We start from the raw sequence: 21,266 nt of genomic DNA, 5'->3' as shown, positions 1-21,266 counted from the left end.
GGCTCGCTTCCTCGCAGTGCTAATATTCGGAATCAAAAGCTGCGGCGAAAAGCTGTCGCAGTTTAACGAAAAGCTTTTTAGCACCAGCGGATGATACCACCAATTGGTGAAGTACGGTAAAAGATCACGAACAGCTCAACATTAGTACTAGAATTCCCAAGAGATTTTGATCGCGTAAAGTTCTTACTTTACACTACAATTTTTTTAAGAATAAAAGTATAGTAAATTTAAGGCTCAACCTTTCAAGTCTCACGTCATTTAAGTACAAAATTAAAGCTTGTATTTTCTATTTATATAATTAGGTACTTGCAAAACACATTCAAACGCAGTTGCATTAAACATATAATTATAGTATAACAGTAGTATCCATTAGTATGACCTTTTTTTCTTCAATAAATCTTAGTAGTGTCGTGGTAAATAAGTTATTTGTTTTATTATATAAAACAGAATAATATTTAACGTCAATATTTTTTTTTTAATTTTATATCACTTAATTACTTATGGGCACCTTTGTGCTGGATGAAAGAAATGCCAGTTGACAACCGACTTACTTTTGAAGAACGGAATCTAAAAAAAAAACCTGTGGTAAATAGTCTTACAGAAAAGTGAAAATACAATACAAATGATAACGAAAGATGCAACATTAAAAAATGGAAGGAGTAAAAAACCTGAAAAATACTTTAGACGTTTAACTTTAAATTAAAAGGATTGCTAGTGGATTTCGTTACCAATTGAACAAAATTAAAACGTGTTCTTTGGATTAAAGGGTTAATTTGGGACAATTGAGCAGTAGTTTCAGATTACTTACCGTTCCTTCAAAAGACTCAGTGTGCTCCTCTTAAGAACAAAAAGTACAAATATGAGGATACCCTGAGACCAATTAAAAAGGGTGACCACCACAAAAACATTTTCCAAAAATCTAGAATCTTTCAGTAAGAAGATGAATATTTCCAGGCTCCACGACAGACCCATGACGACGAAAAGCCGCAGAAAGAAGGTGAAACTGTAATTTCAGTATGAAAGTCATTTGAGACGTGTAGTACTACATTTGAGTTACCTCTGTGTCCCCTCCTCTTGCTGTGAGAGGTTGTTAATGACCCGCTTTACCTTTAAAATGTGAATAACCGTCAGGATAAACATGGTTATGTTAAACATAAACAGCACCTGCATCGGTCCAAAAAGGTAAATCCATGCCGACATATCATTATCTACGGGTGAATAGGAAAATGCCATTAGCGCGCACGAACGAATTTGCAAGTGGAACTTCAAACCTACTAATAAAACAGTGAAGGCTCACAAGAGGACTCCAATCCTTGTTCTCCACGACCCTATCGGCTATAAAGGTTACTCCGGTCAACACCGCCGCCATTCCCCAGGCGAAAGTATTGTAGGCCAAGAACTGACGCTTTGGCAGGTTGACGGAATGAGAGCATTTGGTTAATGTTTTCCAGATGTGACGGCTGATGACAGAAAGCCAAAGGAAGGCGGACATGAAGAAAAAATAGGTCAAGAAACCTAATACATTTTACAAAAAAATTGTCAATATGTCGCACACTTAAATCAATCAACTAACCTGGTGTTTGGCAAAAGTCAAACCATAAATCCCACCAACTGAGAAATAAGAGAAGGTATGCCATAAAAAGAGCGACCATGTAGCAAATAAAGCACTTCCCTTTAAGGTTCCGAAGCTTTTTATTAACAAGGTACACACTGATCGTGAAAATCAAGCATATCAGTGATAAAAGCAACACTGTAAGAAGACAGATAAATCAGAGACCATTTGAGCTGATTTTGCCATTAACTCACCCAAGGCCTTCCATTCTGTCGGAGGCTCGACATAGCAGTTGACGGGAACAATTCGAGAGAATGTTTTATTTCCGTCTGCGAAGGTAAGATGCTGGAGACAGTATTCCCGCTTGTTCAAGTACACGTCGTCATAGTTGCGTAGAAAGGTTCCATTCTAAAAATAGGAAAATCGATATAAACTTACCACTCTTGGCATTTTTATTGAGAAAGTAAACCTCAAACAAATTGTACTCATCCATTTCAATTCGGTTGTCTAGTAGGTAAATACGATTACAGGAAAATGGCAAATCCCACTGCACGATTAGGTCCTTTTGATAGTGTCTTTGGACTACCGATCCGTTGCGAAGGGTTATGTTTACAAATGGATCAACCCCGTCCAACTGGTCCTTCTCGTCATCGTGGCATTTGCCACGATCCATTTTTTGGTTTTGAGGACAGCAGAATCTAACACAGGGCTTCAGTTTGCACACACATCCTCTTAAGTGGCTCTCCATCTTTTTCTTCGAGCCGTCTGGCATTAGTTTGAAGTCATATTTACCCGTTAAATGCACGGGAACCAGTAAGCCTTCGAAAAGGTAAGACCCATTCGATAGCTTTTGACTTGCCGACATATCTACAGTGTCGTAAAAGACACAACCGAGGATTTCAGAGTTTGTTTTTTTCACCATCAGTAAAAGAACTGTGGTAAACGATCCCAGAAGCAAACACATTTAAAATGTTTCTACGACGATTGCTTTCAACAAGGCAAATAATTTCTATTGTGCGGTAAAAGCTACTTCTAAACCAAACCAAACACCTCAACTAAAGTTTTGAGAAAATAATAGGCAACTTAAGGTTCAACCTTTTGAATATAAATGCACTGAAATATTAGTTTCCTAAAAAAGATACCTCCATCGCAGGCTCCAATTTCAAATGTTCCTAATTCAATTTAAGATGGAAGCACCAAGTGACACTTTTCCTCAGTATACTTACTGTACAAAATTGGGTAACATGATGATAACTTATTATAACAACTTAAGTAACAGATTTAATAAGTATTTAGTAAAAGCACTATTGGCTTTGTAAATATATTTTTTTTCACTGTGCGAGTCATAAAGCTGAGACCAACAAAATAATGACAGCTTGTGAAATAATATTAGGTTACACGCCAAAAACAATCAACAAAAATCAACTAAAAATATGTAAGCACATTTTATGACAGCCAATTATCATTGTGCGGTTAAACGAATTGTCTACTTCTGAGTAAGGGAACCCTCGACCTAGTAATGGGTTTATTTAGAGCCTCAGTTTATTGGGCCCTGCCGTACATCTGCCGCAGAACTGCCACAATGGAGTAGGACTTTCCCAGAATGTTAGCGAAGCTCGTTAGGGTGAGACCCATGAATCCGCCTGCCGTAAACAGGAATGGTCGGCTCGCATTTACCATAAATATGAGAAGGCACCTCCTGAACCGAACGTCGAACTGGAGCCAGTTGCAGCCGAATCCGGAGATGGAAAGCGTCTTGCTCTGAGGTATAAACATTTGTATTTTCGAATAAGAAAAATAAAGTAGAACTTACCTGCTCGAAAACCTCGTTGCCAAACCAACAGTAGAGGAATATCTGACACAGTAATCCCACAAGCAGAAAGTACATGAGCACCGAGCTGTTGGATCCGTCACCCAATAGCATCTGGAATACCGTCATGGCCACCACGAGTAGGGATGATGCGAACTGAAACATGACTGGCAGCATGTACACTCGCTCCATTCGCTGACGCAACCTACAGGATAGTTAGGATCGGAACTCACAACGTTAGTTAACCACTCACTCAATCAGACTGCAGTGATATTTGACAATGGATTCCATCCAGTGGTGCGGATCAACCTCTACCCGCTTTTCCGGGCCAAGTTCCAGGGCCTCGAAGGCCAGATTAAGAATCTTGAGGTGCAGGCAGATGTGGTTCATTAAAAGCACATTCAAATTGTCGATGGTGGTGACACCGCAGCAGACAAACCACAGACAGAGACCCATGTATACATGTTGTACCACAGGAGGCATCCAGGATGGCATATAAACGCGAAACGGGAATCGCTTACCCGCCATTTCGTCTGGAGCTGTTCGAAAGAAAATAATTAAGTATTTCGGGATACTTTCGTGTTTCAAACAAATGCTCATATTTTAAATTTGTAGTACCAAATAAACGGAAGACAAGGGATTTGATCCAGAGATTAGAATAATTAGTCATATTCGGGTTGACTTTGCAATTAGCGCAAAGTGATGAATTCTAATTTTAAAAAATGTGTTTAAAAAAATATACCTTCAAAATATTTATAAAAATGAATATATTTCTAAAACCCAAAAAAAAAATTTAAGAAATAAGAAACAAAAATAAAAAAAAAAAATAAATAATTACTTACCACTTAACACCATGACCAAGGCCATTGTCGATGAAAAAACGGTTAGACAGAAGTACGTAAGACAGGCCAGCTTGCTCTCCGCCTCCACTTGGTGAAAGGTCTTCTTCTGCTGAGAGGATAGCACGCAAGTTCTGGTGAGAAACCTAAACTTCAAAATGATCTGCTTTATCTCCCCGTAGTGGTAAAAAGTGTTGAACACCTAAATTTCAAACCAACATAGATCAAGGTGTGTTAGTTATTTCGTTGTCGACCTTGACCTTAAACCAGTAACCCAAGTGGGTCAGCGTCTCCACCACGTTTTGGGTCATCACGTCTACGTCATTCCAATTGAGTACCAGGTCATATATTTCGAGCCACACATAGCAAAAGAGGCACGGCAATACAACGTAGCTGGTGACGAGGATGCGGATTCTCTGGAATTTTGACTCGGTCTTGATATCCAAAAGCGGCAGTCCAGTTAACTGGGCTAGCCACACGTCTAGCTCTATGGACCCAATAGTACCACTGTCCTCATGCGATTCCCAAATCCGTTGGGTCAGTTCCCGTAGCCTACGCATTTTGCAATTCGATTAAGGTTCCTTTGATGTAAGTGCTTTTATAGTTGTGGCGAGCTCGCATTTCGTGAAAGGGGCGGTACTCGCAGCCGCAAATTGATATAACTTGTGTTGCTGTACTTATTTATTTATGAGTAATGTCGTTATATAAAATTACTGAAAGGCTGTTGTAGTTTGAGAGTTAAGGTTAAGCAAACAAAACAAGATACTTACTAATCCGAATGGAATTTATCTTTTTAAAACCTAAGTTCTGCTTACCATGAAGATGAGGAAAGGAGCCTTAAAGCAAAATTACAAATTTTAAGTTGTTACTTTCTTTTTTTTTCATTTCAAGTGTTAAGTAAATTAAACATATTAGAGTTATTACCTCAAGACAAACAGAAATTAATTTGTTACAAATAATAGAGTTAATTGACCTTACGAGCACGACAACGTCATCCTTAAATTACTAAATTAATAATATTGATTTCCTGAGTAAACGATGCACATATTGTTATGCAAATGCGTCATCTACTTTAATGATGTGTTTGGTGCCGAAGAGTTTGTCCTAGTGAATCGATTGAAAGATGCACCAGTCGTACTTCGACTTACTCTCGATCTCGAACTGATGGCACTCCACGTGGTTTTTGGCTGGTGTCTAGAAGATAAAAACTATTAGAAATATGAAAGGAATATGAATGGTTAATAAACGTGCAACAGTAAACTAAAGTTAGGTAAAAACAGGAGACAAGCACCCTGCCGAGGGAAAGCAGATAAACTTAAAGGCGATAAGTAAAACACCGAAGTGTAAGTGCTTAGAAACATATATCGGCACACCAGTGGCATTTAAATATCGTTTCGATCTGGCATGCAAGAATAAGAGCCTGCTTATTAGTAGAACAAGGGGTTTCCAACACCAAAAATAACAAAGACACAGTTCTCTTCGGATTACCTATTACAGGACATTTGGATCAAATTTCGTATTCTCAAGCGAGATCTCTTCTTCGCTGTCACCGGGCTCCAATTCCTCACTCCCACCCCTAATGCTGCTCAGGCAGAAACAATAATGGGACCTGGTTAATCGAGCTATTAGCAGAACCGCAAGCTACGTACCGTTCCTTCAAAAGTCTTAGCGTGCTGGGCTTTAGAATAAACAGTACAAATATGATGATGCCCTGACCCCAGTTAAAGTAGTCAGCCACCAGTAAAGTGTTGGCCAAAGGTTGGTTGCTCTGCACCAAGTAAGAGATTATCTCGAAACTCCACGACAGACCCATTATGATGAAGAGTCGCAAAAAGAAGGTGTAACTGTAAAGAGTTATGTAAGGGATTACAATATAATTATAGTTATAATTATAATTATAAGTGATCAATATAATTATACTCACGTCTGTTTGTCCGAGTTGAGCTTTTGCTTCCTGTCTTGTTTGTGGGCAAAGTTCTGTATGTCCCTCTTAATTCTCATTATGCGAATAGCCGTTAGGATAAACATGGTAATGTTAAACACAATCAGCAACAGCATCGGCCCATAGAAGTATAGCATGGCAGACCATTCGAGAGCTGTGGATGGAAAGTGAAACTAGATGGCAGCCCACGAATACAATCGAAATAGGGAACACACTAAAGATCCAACATTCTTCAAATTTGCCCACACGAGGATTCCAATTCTCGTTCTCCACGAACTTATCAGCTAGATAGGTGACTCCGGTCAAGAGTGCCGCCATTCCCCAGGCGAACATGTTGTAGGTCAGAAACCGAGACTCCGGCAGGAATCTGTTGACTTGGTGAGAGGTCCCACTGAACGTATTCCAAAGATGCAGACTGATGACAGACAGCCAAAAGAATGCGGCCATGACGAAAAAGTAGCCCAGGAAACCTGGTCAAGAAAATGCGTTACTTTTGTATTTATCTTTGGTCTTCGAATACTTCGAGTCAGCATACCTGCTGTAATGCAGAAACTAAACGATAGGTGCCACAAATTAAGCAACAGGAAGAGGTAACCAATGAAGAGACAGACCATGTAGCAGATGAAGCACTTGCCGTGCAAGTTCTGTAGCTTCTTGACAAAGAGATACACGCTGATCGTTAGCACCATACAAATCAGCGAAATGATCATCACTGTGGAAATAGAGAGAAAAGAAATTTTCATTAAGTTTTTATGCTGCAGAAACATTTAAGCTTACCGACAGTTTGTGCTGTTTTCCCCGTTTCAGATTGCTCTACCAGGCAGGTGTGAGGGACAATTTTCAAAAAAGTTGTGTTTAGGACTTCGTCGTTGAGTTCCATATGCTGGAGGCAGTATTCTCGCTTGCTGAAGAACGCGTTGTCATGGTGGCGCTTAAAGGTTCCATTCTACAGAGGGGCAATGCCGGTTTAAGTGGCGCATCTATCAAGTTTATTTAGCTAATAAACCTTGAACAGAGTGTACTTATCCGTTTCTTCTCTGCTGTCTAGGTAGAACATATTGCCATTGGCACAGGGCATGGGCAAGTCCCACTGCAAGATGAATTCGTTTTTGAAGTGCCTTGTGACCACCGATCCGTTGCCGAGGGTCAAGTTCACGAATGGATCGATCCCGTCCGAGTCCTCCTGCGTCATGTCATCATAGCATATGCCTTCGTGCATTATGTGATCGTGAGGGCAGCAGAACCGGATGCAGGTCTTCAATTTGCAGACACATCCTCTTAAGTGGCTCGCCACCTTCTCCTTCGAGTCGTCCCACAAAGGTTTGTAGTCATATTCACCCGTCAAATGTGCGGGAATGACCAAGTCTTCATATAGATATGAGCCATTTGATAACTTTTGAGCTGTCGATATATTGACAGTGTCAAAGAAGTCGCAATCGGGTATGTCCGCATTTGTTTGTTGCGCTATCAGCATAAGAACTGTGGCAAACAATCTCGGAAGAATCCGCATTCTTCTGCAAAGAAACAAATGATTTGAAGAGAATATCAAAACGCTTGTTTGTCCCAATTTTTCACAAACTTGAACTTGAATGAAACTATTCTTTGTAAGCCAAACACGCCCTTATATGTTGTGAAAACTTCTGCCATAGCGCATTTATAAAGACTGACTTACCAGCAAGAGAAGTAGACACTGTCACGTTCTTGTTCTGAGCACATTTTAACTCAGCTGAGAACGTCAGAATTCTCGCTGTGCATGCTGAGTAGTTAAACATGCATACATACTTAGCCATTGAGCGATTTTTACTTCGTTTCCCAAGTATAGGTTGCTCTCAGATAAAGTTTTGCAACTCAGTCGATTTTTTCGCGAGAATGCTCAGCCGCTATCGCCGCTAGCAACATTCCTGCGAGCTTATTATATAACTGAAGATATGAGAAAACCATTTAAATTTAATTTAAATTTAAATTAAACTTGGGGTGGGGCGTTTCATATCAATCACTCAAATATATTATATTTAAGTACACATTAAATGTAAAAATGGATATATTTTATGTTTGTCCACATTTGGACATTTTGGTAAATTTTTTGTCTAGATCCGCCCCTGCTCAAAATCATATTTGCCTTGTGAACATCTGCAATAAAATGAGCCATAAATGTGTTGCCGCGCCAATTTAGTATTGAATATTCCTTTTTTTTTTTCGGAAAACTGATGGTAGAAAAAAAGATGTTTTGTAAAATAATTTGATTTTATTTTTAAGAAAGTTAAATTACAAAAAAAATTTTTTATTAATAGAGTATGTTTTAGTGGTTTAAACTTAAAAAATATATATACTCAGTCCACACGCCGGGCTGATAGGAAACATCAAGCATTCCATACAATCGTTTACTAATTAAAAGCTATTAGGCCACTTAACTTTGAATTTCCACGGAATGTCTGCATGATATTGAAACATAACTATTAATACGGGCAAGACATTACATTTTTCGCTTCGTTCATTGACGAATTCATTGAAGCTCAGAGACACTTCTGCCTACTTCACTGGTCGTATGTACATACATATGTTTGCTTAATATACGGTTCGACTCGACTCCAAACAAAGAACGAGTATACAACACTCTCACAAGGAAAAATATGGAAAAAGAATTCCGCGCGTGTGCGAATCAGACGAATTTGGTTCGGTTACTGATTCACTCAACACGACATTTCAGCGCGTAAAGCTACAACGATAATCACTAATGTGGCGCGGGGAATAACACATTTCATCGTTAAAGAGGGAAGCAGGAACCCGATAAAGAATGTTAGCGTTTTACTGGAAGAACACATATGTATGTATATGCATTTTAAGGTCCAACCGCCGACCACCTCTTTGGCCAATTTTTCGTTTGTGAGAGTGTCGAGCGATATTTCGTACATTCACCTTTGTATTTTACAAGTAGAAAGGCGAAAGGCAGACAAAGCAACAGGCACAAGCAAACAATATCAAATAGAAAACGACGCTCAGCTGTTCCTGCTTCTCTACAAATACACATCTGTGGGGAATTGTTTCTGTTTTAATTTTAATATTTTTAAGAGTATACGGACTTCGGAATAATTTTTTTAATAGCTCTATGCTGACGTACTTGCTCGAGCTATTTAATAGCCTTTCAGACCTCCCAAATTTCAAGAAATTCTAAGAATTTAATAATATTTTTATATTTGATGCATATTTTTATTAACATATGTATGTATACAATTTTAATCTTTTCTTTAGAAAATCATTTGTTGCTTTGTGACGTTGCTTCCTTGTTGTCGTTGTTACAAAATCTCATTTACAAAAAAAAACTTCTAAAATCCTTTTTTTATTTTTGTAGAGGTAAATGAAACAAATATAATAATCTTCATTTTTTGTTTAAATAATATTTTAATGATAATAATTTTATAAATTTAATTGTACCAATATCTTGGATTATATCGAATTGTTTAAAGACAATTAAAATTGTTAAAGACAATTAAAATTACACTGCGAATCATTAAATAATAAATCAACCAAAAATCATTGTCCAAACAAAAGCAAAACAGCGGTTTTTGTTTCCGCCCGCTCCCCTAAAAAGCTATCGTGTCGGTAGGGTATGCTGGCACTATCCGCTCGCAAAACAACAACAAAAGCTTTAAAACTTTAAGTGAAACGCTGCAATATGCCCTGTTCGCATCCCAGTAGACTGATTTCTATTAATTCGAATACATACATATATGCAAAACATTTTTCTGCTACCACTGATAGGAATTTGTAAACAAAAATAAAATATATGCTGAAATATTAAAAAATATATTATAACATATATTATTCATATTTTTATCATAACCCAATAGTAAATACGGCCATATTCTAAGGGTACCAAGTTTGAAAAGTTAATAAGATAAAGGCACACATGCTCCCGTGTATAAGAATGCATGATCACGCATACATTCAAGCGCAGAGCAACAGTACGACGCGCCTCTTTGGGACTGAACGATCGAACTCGTGCAATGAGTCCGCGAGCATAAAAATGAGAATAAGAATGAGAGAGCAAAAAGCCAAAATGCACACGAAGCGGCCGGGCTGCGGCTGAGAGCCCCGGGGGCCTGCCGCTATGAAATTTGACCAGTCTATATGTTGCATGGGTAGTGGAATAATGTTGCAACTAAAAAATTCTGTTATCGCTCTGTAAAGGCTATTAGATGCCAAAAAGTTGAATATTTTTAAGTTCGGTTCAAGTTTGTGCTAAATCCAAACCATACAAAAATAAGCATACAAAAATGTTTAGACCGTGTAGGCCTTGGGATGCAATTTATTCAATATTTAATGTAAAACTTCTCTGCCGCTAATCATGTGCGCATAAAAAAATATTAATTTAATTTTCGAGATAAACCTTTTTTGTGAAAAGCATCAATTTCATTTTTGCACATATCCCAGACACTAACCATGTTCAAGTGAGTTTCATGGTTTTCAGAGACAACTATCAAAGTAAATCGTCGATAGTATTTCGATATTTTCATAATTCATTGTTCATTGGCGGGATATCATTTTGAGATAAGAAAGTAATTAAAATGGCAATTTATTTTACCAAAATTGGCCAACTTATATGTAAACATATTCGTGGTTAATGCCTATTCCTGTGTCGTGCCGTATGACAGTCTAAATAGCAAACCTCAAATATTTGGATGAAATATCAGACGCTTTCTAAAGCCTCCCAAACACAAATAAAAAACAGACCAAAATAAATAAGTAAACAAGTAATAATATAATAAGTAAAACACCAGCCAGTATTCTAACCCACCTGTTTAAAACAAAATAAAATTTGTTAAATAAAAAAAACTAATACTACTGATTTAACTTGTTAAATATCACTTAGCAATTTCAATAAAACCCAAAAAGAGCAGGGAAAAACGGAATCTGTCTCGGTATTATCGGTATTGTGGACTGCTGCAGGCATCACAAAATTGGCCTGACATTTTTTTAAAATTTTCCTACCTGTGTGATATTTTTCGGTGTGACCAGTTTTTTAGAGTTAGGAAGACGACTATTTGTTCCGATACTTCTTAGAAATTGACATCTGTAATAATTACCCTGCCAAGCATCGATATAACCGATACATCGATATCGACATCGATGTTTCTCCACTTCCACCTCTACCATTTTTTCATTGCCCGTCGATTCAGTTTTTTCGGTTTGTTTTCGTTTCTTCGGTTTCCTCGAAAAACCCCAAGTAATGCGACAGATTAAACTTGAAATATAAATCGCGCATTTATGTTGATTGTGACTGATAGTAGGTGTAATTTAACTGTTTTTATTTTTTGACTTTGTTGACTTTTTCCTCGAAGCGGCTGCTTAAGTGCAAGTGCGAGTGTCGGTGCCTGTGTCCGTGTTTGTGCGTTCGTGTTTTATGCTGCCTCTTTCCGAATGTATAAAAAATATATTTAGCATTTTTTAAATAAAAGAAGAAGGAAAAAGGAAAATGATCTAGTTGGTACAGCAGCCAAGAGTGTCAGAAAGATATATAGAGGTGAGATTTTTATTCTTACTTTTCTCTTCGTTTTCTTTTTGTGTTGCAACTCTTCTTTGCCGCAATGTGTGTAATTATTATTGTTTTTCCTTTTACCGCTGATCTCCCACCATCCCTTTTCCTCACACAGCCTCTTGCTGATTTGAATGCAGGCGAGTGAGAGAGCGAGATTGAGATTGAAGTGGTTCACACACACACACACACAAAAACGGTTTGTAAGACGTACGGACGCAATGCAACGAAGGAAGTAGCAAAAGCCGCAGATAAGAGAAAAAAGAAGATTGCCTCTCTCCCCCTCGCCCGCAATTAATAGTTGATTGTTTGTTTACAAAATCGTCAATTATCCTTATATCACAACCCTTTTTTATTCGCCCATCACTGTCATAAGTGGTTGGCTATGCCAAACAACAACACAACTGCCCAGCGAAAGAAGAGGGCAGATATATAGATCAGCTGCTCTTCGACATTGAGAGAATAAATGCAATGCGCCTTTGATTTACATCTTTTCTTTTTGTGTTTTTAAGATTTGTAAAATTAATTTTTACGAATTTATATGAATATTAGCCTGCTGTGACACACAAAGTTTATTTTAACAAAGTAAGCACTAAAGCATTGTATACAAGTTCAGGGCAAATTGAATCAACAAATATACTTAACCATGCGTATTTGTGTCGCCCGGGTTTTCTGGGGACTGTGTTGCATGTGGAATATGAACACGAAAATAGCATATTCGGATTGTTGAGCGCTGAACACTCACGGGGTGCGTCCCTCCCTCCCCCTCCAAATGCCCCTGCCCCGAAAGCAATAAAAATTAAAAGGCAAACAGCGATAAGCGGACTAAACCCCGCCTTGGATGAAGGCCCCATCCCTTCTTGGGGTCGCCACCCCTTCCACAACGAACACATGGCAACCCTGACGCATAGCGGTAAAGGCAGCCATAAAATAAACCCCCAACAAATGCATACGCCAGCCGATAATTAATGCCAGGGCAGCGTAATTGATGCGTCGCCGGCACGAGAGAAAATCAATCGAGGAGCATAGCAGCATAACCTGTTTTTTTCCACAGCGCTCTCTGTTCCATTTTAAAAGCAATTTTCCGGGGGGTGTCGCCCCAGCCCTGCCAGGTGAACCCCACAACCCTTGCCACTGGAAAATTCAATTTGATCCAAGCTTTTGCTTTGAGTTCCCCTAATTTTGCCTTTCGCACAGGGAATTAGGGTTGCCAAGCTGACCACACATATTTGTAACAAGCTCAAAACGAAGTTACAAGTCTGGTTTGCAGACTTTACATTTCTATCAGAAATCTGTATAAAATCGTAACCACTATCCTCATGACTTACAAAACCTTTATCAGTCTAAATTCCAACTGTGAATATAAGAATGCTATTTGATTTTTTAGCAGTACTGGCCGAATTTTGCTTTTTTGTTATCAAAAGCAAAGGCTTCCATTATAATTTGACTTTGATTGGGGTTGCCAGGCGTCGAAAGCGGCTCGTCCTAAAAATGGAAAGCAGCTTGAAGGATGTCGCGTGTAATTGAAGCTGAGTGACACCGGGTTGTCCTCCGTTTACCATCTCCCTCGCCCCTCGTTAGACCTCCTCTACAGCTTATCTTTGTTTTGCCTAGGCTTTTGTTGTTCTTCTTGTGGCTGCCGTATCTCGAATTACGTTTCCTTAGAAGTTCGACGTCTGCGGTTTCCATTACCTCATACGGGGATCTATTCTGCCCATTGCCCTTGTCTCTGGAATGGTTTCATTGATTGAACAACCCCGACGAGTGATGGGCTCTCGACTATCCCAAGTCGATCTGAAGTACTTGCGGGCACACAGAGGTCAGGAAAGTGCTGAGTTAGCTTTATAGACCCCAACTGGTTTGGCAAGAGCCATCTCTTCAGCCATCCCTCTTGCCCTAGGGCGAACAAAGAAAGAGCCGCTGAAAGAAACGGAAGCTGAGGCTGCCACCAGCCCGTTATTCGGTCAGCGGGATGGAGAAAGAGCTGCTGGGTAAACAAACAAACATGTATGCAAATATGTGTCCCAATGATAATTTCGCACAAAAAGTCGGTCAACGAACTGAAAAAGCGAGGAAGTGCGGTCAAACAATGGACATCACAATGGGACACCGCCTGCCTAGGTGTTGTTGTCCATTCGATTTCGATTTCATATTGAAAAGTCAATACGACTGAGAGTAGTAGTACGTCCAGTTGTAGGTTGCCTTAAATGGATACCAAACTAAACTGCCTTCCGGGCAAATATGGCAACCAACGAGGGGCACTCTACCCCTTTTCCCCCTCCCGTTCCATTCATCTGGTATCGTAGCGCTGTCCCGTGGGCGAGAAGAAATGTCGCCACCCATCCGTTTGTTTGTTTTTAATAATATTCCGATTTTGTACTGTGTTCTGTTTTGCAAACCTGTTGATAACCCAGGCAAACACAGTGGGGCCACAGGGTATGGCAAATGCTAGAAATGCGCGTTATATAGTGGGGGAAAATGAAATTTCTTGATATTTGCAATAAAATGTTTTTGCTTAAAAGAGGGGATCCTGTTGTAGACCAATACCCTTAACTTTTGCTTGCTTCGTATTTACTGATAATAAACCCGGGGCATTTCGAAGAGGAAACAGATTGGAACGGAGGATAATTTTTAGTTCGATCTTAAGCCGCATTTATTTATTGCCCATTTGTGATTCCTTGTGCCACCATATAAATAATCCGCACGTCATCGATAGTGCACACATTTTTCTAGTTAAGTGTTAGATGTAGCACTAGTTTAGCTTCTTGATCCGTCTGCTTCACCCATCTGTCTCTTTCGCCTGACAACAGTCCGGAAACGTATTATTTATGTAAGAACAGCGCACACAAAAATATCTTTCCCTATACTGAGATATTTTTACTTGCGACAATTGCGCTCTTTCCCGGCCAAAGAAAGAAAACCAAAGATCATCGGTTTTGTGGCGAAACAATACAGGAATGAAACCTATGTCTCGTTTGCACATCGATAAAAGGCTTAACGCCCCCGATATCTGACCCCTAGCAGTTCGATCAGCGTCTAAAAGCAGCCACTGACTCAGGGGAATTCGCAAGTTAGCCTCTATTCGATAATTACTGGCAACTGTTTGGTAACTATGGAAAAAGCTTGGTATCCGACTTCTTGGCCTTTTTAGTTTGCGCCGTGTCCGCTTCGCGCAGCCCAACATAAGCGGTTTTAACCCAGTTTAGGAGAACAGTCAACGTCTGCGGAAAATAAGGTTGAAAGGTAAAATAGGTGGAATAGTGCTTACAATTATGCACACACAGATATTTTCTTTTGTGTATATTAGTCGAGAGCATTTAAGCCAATTACACGGCACATCAATCATTAGCAAAGACGATTTGTGTGCCACACGGCTTGGGGCAATCGCACTGAAAGAACTGAGTTTTAAAATGTGGTCTAAATTGGAGGAAATTTATATGAACCTCTTCTTGTATATTATATATGATTTTGTATTATAATTGTCAAATAATCTTTATTAGGTTTTTGCTAAAATGGAATTTATTACTCTATTTAATAAAGCCTTTTTCAAAATCTACAATTCTGGAAGCGATTTATAATGGTTTTCTTATAAATTGTTGGTATTGGTATAGGTATTGTCTTTTTTATAAGTGTTTTCTTAGAAGTTCATAGATGGGAAACAAGCTTGTATTAGTGCTGCCCTCTATTTAATGGCTGACTTTACCTTATCTACAAGTTTGACAACAGTTATTCTGGGCTTTCTGACGACCCGCGACTAAAAAAGCTGTGCGTTGCAATGCAAGAGGCAAAGAAAGGCCTCAAAGACATGTTATTAGTCACCCAGCACTTGTCGATTGTCGTCGACGTCGTTTGTGTGTCTGGGCTTGCTCTACGTGGAAGTATGCATCATTCAAACCCGCGGGGGATATGGAAATGAGGGGCAGGAAAGCCAAAGCCAAAGCCTTGCGTTGTTAGGTAGTGAGTGTTGTGTGTGCTAGACATAAAATAACAACTAAGAAAATAAACAACTGCAGCGGAAGAGGAGGCGAGAACGATTATATTTATGCCTCCATCAAGCCGTAAGTCGGTGCTCATAAAGACCCCGTTTCTCACCCGTTCTTGTTTCAGTCAATCAGAGATCCATCCACATGAAAAGGAGCCGAGGGAGGCAGTCGAATTAACTGGAAACGAACCAACCAGCCAGCATACAAAGCAAACAAATACTCTTGCCAATTTATCGAATAAACAAGAAGCCGAGCCAGGAGAGGCCCCAATTTCTCCGCAATCAGCGCCCTCCAACGTGATATACGTACTATATTCGCACCCCTCGATCCCCACCCGAATCATGGAGTTCATGGAGTTCGGTCATGTTTGAGCGCTTCCGACTGAGCAACCTGACCAGAACCTTTCGCCTGCGAGGAGGCGGCCCAGAACTGGCGCGCGACAAGAAGAACCCGCAACGGCAGCAATGCGTCACCGTCCTGTTCCTAGATGACATCACGCACACCTTTCGGATCGAGGTAACACCCTCAACTTTACATGGTTCCAACCCTCGAAACCTAATAGTCTTGAACGCGTGTTCTTTGCATTTCATTCCCAATATAGTAATGAAAAATTCTTTGTTTTTATAACAAATTTTAAAGATATTATGTTCAAACCGAAACTGTTTGATATGCGAATTATAGTCTATGCATTTCGAATCCAATTCAATAACAAAATTCCTTTGTTTTTATAACACTTTTTAAACGTAATATGTTATGTTCAAACCACAACTGTTTGCGTAGTACCCGCATTAACCATGCGCATATTTTTTTGATATGCGAATGTAGTCAAAGTGAAGAAAGTTTTCGAGGTCTTCGTCGGGTAATCATCACTATTCATTTATTCACTTTTTATCTGTTCATTTTTTGGCTCTGCACTCGAAGAGCTTGCTTTCATCTCGACTAGCATCTCCAGACACGCACTTGTCCGCATCGTTTTTTAATCTCCATCCGAGGTTTCGCTTTCTTTCACCTCGATGATCAAGTGTTTGCGGTTGCAAATAATAATCGAGTTGGAATCTGTCTACCAAATTCAAACTAAATAGTCGTGGCTTAATCACTGTAATTGCACCAAAGGCATTGGAGGGAGAAATTCAAACAATGCCTTGCTAAGTTAGTTGACCTAGTTTTTGAGCTTTGTGTACCTGAAGAACTACAATTTATTTTTTCTACTTATTTAGAAACGTGCGAAAGGCTCTGAGCTCTTGGATCAAGTCTTTCAATATCTCGAGCTATCCGAAAGGGACTACTTTGGCCTACTTTTTCCACAGAAGCCGGGTGACGTTGTGGTAAGTCGTGCAATACTCGTTCTCGAGAACACATCTTATTCCTCTTGTGTCCTTTTTTCAGAGATGGGTGGATGCCCAGAAGCAGTTCAAGAAGCAATGCAGCAGCGTTTCGCTCGACAACGATGCCGTTCCATTATTAGAGTTTAAGGTTAAGGTGAGATGGCTGTCTGCCATTGTTCTTCAGGAACTTGAGATTTCCCTCTTTCACCCACAGTTCTTTGTAAGCGACCCCAGCCGACTGCAGGAGGAGTTTACTCGCTACCAGTTCTATCTGCAGATCAAGCGACAAATCCTGCTGGGAAAGCTGCCATGCTCCAGCAACACCCAGTGCCTGCTTGCCAGTTACACCGTGCAATGTGAGTAATAGATATAGTAGAGCTCTTAAAGAAGTCATGGCACTAACCCGTATCCCTTACACAGCCGAGTTGGGCGACTTCAATGCCCCGGAACACCAGCCGGGCTATTTGAGCGGAATGCAGTTGCTCAGCGACCAGACGCCCGAGGCTGAACGCAAAGTTGGAGAGCTGCATAAGCTGCATCGCGGTCAACTTCCGGCGGACGCGGAGTACAACTACCTGGAGCACGCCAAGCGACTGGAGCTGTACGGGATCGACTTGCACCGGGCCACCGATTCCAATGGCAAGGAGCTGCAGCTGGGCGTCTCGGCGGTGGGACTGCTCGTCTTCCAGCACTCGCTGCGGGTGAACACCTTCTCGTGGAGCAAGATGGTCAAGGTGTCGTTCAAGCGCAAGGACTTCTTCATCCAGCTGCGCCGCGAGCCCAGCGAGAACTACGACACGCTTCTGGGCTTCGGTATGAGCAGCCACAAGCACGCCAAGGCGCTGTGGAAGTCCTGCGTGGAGCACCACAGCTTCTTCCGCCTGAAACGGCCCCACCGCCTCTCGCGCTTCCTCAACATCAGTCTGGGCAGCAAGTTCTACTACTCGGGTCGCACGGAGCTTCAGGCGGTGCAGGAATCCAAGCAGCGCGGCCGCATACACAAGGTCTTTGTGCGGTCTCCCAGCAAGCGGCTCCTGGGAGCTGCCGGCGGAACCTCGGGCTCTTCGGGCGGTACTCCAATGCTGCAGCACAGCGGCTCCGAGAGTGCCACCTCGCACAATGGCAAGCCAGCGGCAGGAGGAGGCACCATTCTGACCATCACCAAGACGAGCCGGGCCCACGACAACAAGGTCACTTCCAAGGAGGCCGACTCTATGCCGAGGAAGGCCTGGGAGCAGCAGAGCGACGAGTATGACATCCAGCTGTAAGTTAGAAACAGTTGGGAAATTGTTTCGTAAAGGGTTTAACTATAAGCAATAGCGTCCTGCACGAGTAATAAGCAAAACAGCTCAAGTAACTAGCTATGCGATTCGATCGAAATAAAGGGGTCATTGGAATCAGGAGCTCATTACATGATACATTCCTATAAATGTATCGCATATTTAATTAAATTGTGTATGACCTTAAGCTCTTCCATGAACTAGGAATCTAAAGTCATAGACAAACTGATCAAGCTCTAAATCAGAGCTGATTTTAAACCCAACTCGTGCTGGCCTCTATATTATAAGGGTTTGATTATATATAACACTTGTATTTTGCGCTTCCAGCGACGTGGGCTTCATCGAACAGTGCACGCGGCGCTTCGAGTCCGCCTCTCCGTCGCCCATGCCGCCCGCCTACAGCTCCGGCCAGCACAGTCCGCTCCTGCTGCCCACGACCATCGCGGACGCAGTGGGTCAGCAGCAGCCGGAGAGTGGCAGCGACCTCATCACCATCCGCCTGCAGGCCGACGAGCAGGGACGCTACGGCTTCAACGTGAAGGGCGGCGTGGACCTGAGTCTGCCGGTGCAGGTCTCCAAGGTGGTGCCCCACACGCCCGCCGATCGCTGCACGCCACGAGTCTGCGAGGGCGACGAGGTGCTCATGATCAATGGCCGGGATGTGCACGGTCTGCGGCACGAGCAGGTGGTGGCCATGATTCGGGACTGCCGCCACCAGGCCAGTGGCGAACTGCTGCTGACTGTGCGGCCCCAGCGCTCGGCACCACTGCTCCTGGAGGAGGAGCCTCTGTATCAGTACGTGCCAGAAAGCGACGAGATCGGATCGCACTCCAATCTGCTCGACGGCGATGCCCTCTTTACCCAGAGCCTGCTGCTGCTGAGCGATGGCCTGGCTTCCGGCGCCCTGCTGGCCCAGTACGAGCTCATGTACAGGAAGAACCCGGATCTGGCCATCACCGAGGCTCGGAAGCCAGCAAATGCCCCAAAGAACCGATATCGAGACATATCGCCATGTGAGTTTGACTGCCGCTGTGTAACAATTTGTGTGTATAAACATTCAATTACCACTTCAGATGACTGCACTCGTGTTTCCCTGGTGAACTCGCTAACCGGCGACTACATCAACGCCAACTACGTGAACATGGAGATTCCCGGCGGAGCAGTGAACCGGTACATAGCCACCCAGGGTCCGCTGGCCAGCACCACGACGGACTTTTGGCGCATGGTGCAGCAGGAGAGCAGCCACCTCCTGGTGATGCTGACCACGGTGATGGAGTCGGGTCGCCAGAAGTGCCACCAGTATTGGCCGGTAACCGGCGAGGAGCTCCAGCTGGCGGAGGGGTTCTCGGTGCGCTGCCTCAGCGAAAAACCGGATGAGACGGGCAGCTTCGTCTTTCGCGAGTTTGTGCTGAAGGACAAGCACGAGCAGCGGCACATCCACCACATGCAGTACCTGGCCTGGCCGGACCATTGTGTGCCCTCCGATCCCAATCTCTTTCTGGAGTTTACGGAGCGGGTGCGCGCCGCCCGCAATCGCACACTCCTGCAGGAAATCGAGGAGAGCCTGAAGCAGGTGCGACTGATGGACGCGGATGCGGATGCCGATGAGAACGGCGGCCTAATGCGGGAGCGCAAGTGCGCGGCCAGCAATGGAGCCACTCCGGAGGACGAGACGCCTGTCTCGACAAGCGTGCATCAGTAAGTATTTATTTAAATTAAACGCTGGCTGTGGCTGTACGCAAAAAATCATATTAATCTCAATTTACTTACAGGTGCATCAGTGCCGCCAATCCACCTGTGATCGTCCACTGCTCGGCGGGAATCGGACGCACAGGAGTGCTCATACTGATGGACACTGCGCTGGCTTTAATGGAAGCCCGCGAGCCCGTTTACCCGTTAGACATTGTGCGCACCATGCGCGATCAGCGTGCCTGCATGGTGCAGAATGTGGTGAGTACCGCTGGCCAGGATTCACCGATGGGTGTCTCATGCGTGTCTTTCAATTCCAGAGCCAGTACCGCTTCGTGTGCGAATGCATTTGCGCTGCCTACATGAAGATCTCACGCAGCAGTGCCGCCATCAACGACGACGAGGATTAACCCAGCTACGCAATCTACAATCTTCCGCTTTACACGCCCCAAAACGATTCGAGTTTTTCTTATTCTATACGAACCTACGCCCAAATCTATCTAACTGTTAGTACCCGTAGACATATGATTAAAACTAATTGTATATCATTACTATTACAGACCCCCTACTATATTGTATTATCAAATCCGTTCATAAGTAGCTCTAGAATACACACACTTACTTATACATTATCTCCATCAGTCGCCGCAAGTGCTGCAAGGGAAACGATTCTAAATTTACAAAGCTACCACGACGGAATGGTAAACGAAGTGAACCAACTACCTAATCGAAGTATACAAAGCGAAGCAAATGGCAACTTATTTACACCCATCCAACGCTACACGAGAACAATACGCAACCAGCAAACAGAATACGATCCTTATACACTGATAGACGACAAGAGAAGATAAAACTGTTAGTATTTTAGCACCAAATCAATTCATAAATGTATTTATGCTACAAAAAACAATCCAATAAAATGTGTAATTAAAAAAAAGAAAGTCTTTTAAATATTTCTAAGGAAACTTCATTATGTTATTGGGTTTTTGTACGCTTATAGCGTGCTGATTTCTCTAAAACATCCTATAATGAGTTCTTTAGCGATCATAAACTTGGATTTGGTCCTGTTTATAATGAGGGTTAATATTATTTCTAAAATATATATCCCTAAACAAATTAAAATTTGATTTTATTGCTATATTGTCTTGTTAATAGACATCAAAGTGGCAATACATTTTTACCAAATGTCTCGTGGTTAACATATAAAACCTCAAATTCCGGCTCTTCATCTCAAATTTAAATGTCTTGGGGTTTTTGAATAAGACCGCCAAAGCGAAAGGTCAACCTGACATAGAGACGGTAGTTTTAAAACC

General features: G+C 41.9%; 5 protein-coding genes across 27 annotated transcripts in view; 2 read left to right on the top strand and 3 right to left on the bottom strand.

The window, feature by feature from the left end:
- Nucleotides 1-21,266, top strand: part of LOC128259048 (uncharacterized) — a 367,779-nt gene that overhangs the window by 153,872 nt on the left and 192,641 nt on the right. For 2 of the 13 annotated variants that reach the window (XM_052991167.1, XM_052991166.1), the window contains exon 1: nt 11,531-11,664. The exons of the other annotated variants lie outside the window; for them this stretch is intronic. The gene's annotated coding sequence lies outside the window, so the exon portion shown is untranslated. Of the gene's footprint in view, nt 1-11,530; nt 11,665-21,266 lie in introns of those variants that run through there. 13 annotated transcript variants of the gene reach the window in all.
- On the bottom strand, nt 369-2,832 carry LOC128259034 (G-protein coupled receptor Mth-like). 4 transcript variants are annotated; one of them, XM_052991149.1, is made up of 8 exons: nt 2,022-2,832; nt 1,807-1,960; nt 1,574-1,750; nt 1,276-1,515; nt 1,165-1,208; nt 1,058-1,107; nt 809-1,003; nt 369-567 (listed from the first exon to the last, which is right to left on the bottom strand). In XM_052991149.1, exons 1-8 carry the CDS (start codon nt 2,514-2,516, stop codon nt 495-497), a joined length of 1,428 nt encoding a protein of 475 aa, XP_052847109.1. In that variant the 5' UTR covers nt 2,517-2,832; the 3' UTR covers nt 369-494. The 4 variants fall into 4 exon arrangements, 3 of the variants coding, with proteins under 3 accessions (XP_052847109.1, XP_052847108.1, XP_052847110.1); XM_052991148.1 differs by having other exon boundaries at nt 1,058-1,208; XR_008268008.1 differs by lacking the exon at nt 369-567 and having other exon boundaries at nt 975-1,003; nt 1,272-1,515.
- On the bottom strand, nt 2,842-4,761 carry LOC128259039 (odorant receptor 85c-like). The gene is made up of 5 exons (XM_052991155.1): nt 4,462-4,761; nt 4,205-4,403; nt 3,616-3,901; nt 3,366-3,567; nt 2,842-3,313 (listed from the first exon to the last, which is right to left on the bottom strand). The coding sequence occupies exons 1-5, from the start codon at nt 4,759-4,761 to the stop codon at nt 3,095-3,097; spliced, it is 1,206 nt and encodes a 401-aa protein (XP_052847115.1). The 3' UTR covers nt 2,842-3,094.
- Nucleotides 4,865-8,956, bottom strand: LOC128259032 (G-protein coupled receptor Mth). Of its 8 annotated transcripts, none has more exons than XM_052991138.1 (9): nt 8,699-8,956; nt 7,723-8,063; nt 7,150-7,657; nt 6,921-7,089; nt 6,679-6,855; nt 6,359-6,613; nt 6,126-6,297; nt 5,851-6,045; nt 4,865-5,395 (listed from the first exon to the last, which is right to left on the bottom strand). In XM_052991138.1, exons 2-9 carry the CDS (start codon nt 7,788-7,790, stop codon nt 5,269-5,271), a joined length of 1,671 nt encoding a protein of 556 aa, XP_052847098.1. In that variant the 5' UTR covers nt 7,791-8,063; nt 8,699-8,956; the 3' UTR covers nt 4,865-5,268. The 8 variants fall into 8 exon arrangements, with proteins under 8 accessions (XP_052847098.1, XP_052847100.1, XP_052847102.1 ...); XM_052991141.1 differs by lacking the exon at nt 8,699-8,956 and adding an exon at nt 5,690-5,783 and having other exon boundaries at nt 5,257-5,395; nt 7,723-8,062; XM_052991140.1 differs by lacking the exon at nt 7,723-8,063 and having other exon boundaries at nt 8,474-8,950.
- On the top strand, nt 11,523-20,858 carry LOC128259027 (tyrosine-protein phosphatase non-receptor type 4). Its single transcript, XM_052991123.1, has 10 exons — nt 11,523-11,664; nt 15,784-16,175; nt 16,877-16,984; nt 17,046-17,138; nt 17,199-17,340; nt 17,405-18,248; nt 18,592-19,277; nt 19,338-19,962; nt 20,037-20,214; nt 20,274-20,858. The coding sequence occupies exons 2-10, from the start codon at nt 16,023-16,025 to the stop codon at nt 20,361-20,363; spliced, it is 2,919 nt and encodes a 972-aa protein (XP_052847083.1). The 5' UTR covers nt 11,523-11,664; nt 15,784-16,022; the 3' UTR covers nt 20,364-20,858.

The sequence above is a fragment of the Drosophila gunungcola genome (genome assembly GCF_025200985.1).
Source record: "Drosophila gunungcola strain Sukarami chromosome 3L unlocalized genomic scaffold, Dgunungcola_SK_2 000005F, whole genome shotgun sequence".
NCBI lineage: Eukaryota > Metazoa > Arthropoda > Insecta > Diptera > Drosophilidae > Drosophila > Drosophila gunungcola.
This window is presented reverse-complemented; position numbering and strand designations above follow the sequence as displayed.

Excerpts from the sequence above, each read along its gene's own strand:
- LOC128259032 (XM_052991138.1), bottom strand. The coding sequence starts at position 7,790 with ATGGCAGAAGTTTTCACAACATATAAGGGCGTGTTTGGCTTACAAAGA. Across the intron at positions 6,298-6,358 it reads TGAAGAATGTTGGATCTTTA|CTCTCGAATGGTCTGCCATG; the intron begins GTGTGTTCCCTA and ends TTCCATCCACAG. Across the intron at positions 5,396-5,850 it reads CTAAGACTTTTGAAGGAACG|ACACCAGCCAAAAACCACGT; the intron begins GTACGTAGCTTG and ends TTTATCTTCTAG.
- LOC128259027 (XM_052991123.1), top strand. The coding sequence starts at position 16,023 with ATGTTTGAGCGCTTCCGACTGAGCAACCTGACCAGAACCTTTCGCCTG. Across the intron at positions 16,176-16,876 it reads CGCACACCTTTCGGATCGAG|AAACGTGCGAAAGGCTCTGA; the intron begins GTAACACCCTCA and ends CTACTTATTTAG. Across the intron at positions 17,341-17,404 it reads TGCCAGTTACACCGTGCAAT|CCGAGTTGGGCGACTTCAAT; the intron begins GTGAGTAATAGA and ends TCCCTTACACAG.
- LOC128259039 (XM_052991155.1), bottom strand. The coding sequence starts at position 4,761 with ATGCGTAGGCTACGGGAACTGACCCAACGGATTTGGGAATCGCATGAG. Across the intron at positions 4,404-4,461 it reads ACTTGGGTTACTGGTTTAAG|GTGTTCAACACTTTTTACCA; the intron begins GTCAAGGTCGAC and ends TTTGAAATTTAG. Across the intron at positions 3,314-3,365 it reads GCAACGAGGTTTTCGAGCAG|AGCAAGACGCTTTCCATCTC; the intron begins GTAAGTTCTACT and ends TTTATACCTCAG.
- LOC128259034 (XM_052991148.1), bottom strand. The coding sequence starts at position 2,516 with ATGTGTTTGCTTCTGGGATCGTTTACCACAGTTCTTTTACTGATGGTG. Across the intron at positions 1,516-1,573 it reads TGACTTTTGCCAAACACCAG|GTTTCTTGACCTATTTTTTC; the intron begins GTTAGTTGATTG and ends AAAATGTATTAG. Across the intron at positions 1,209-1,275 it reads GAGCCTTCACTGTTTTATTA|ATAATGATATGTCGGCATGG; the intron begins GTAGGTTTGAAG and ends ATTCACCCGTAG.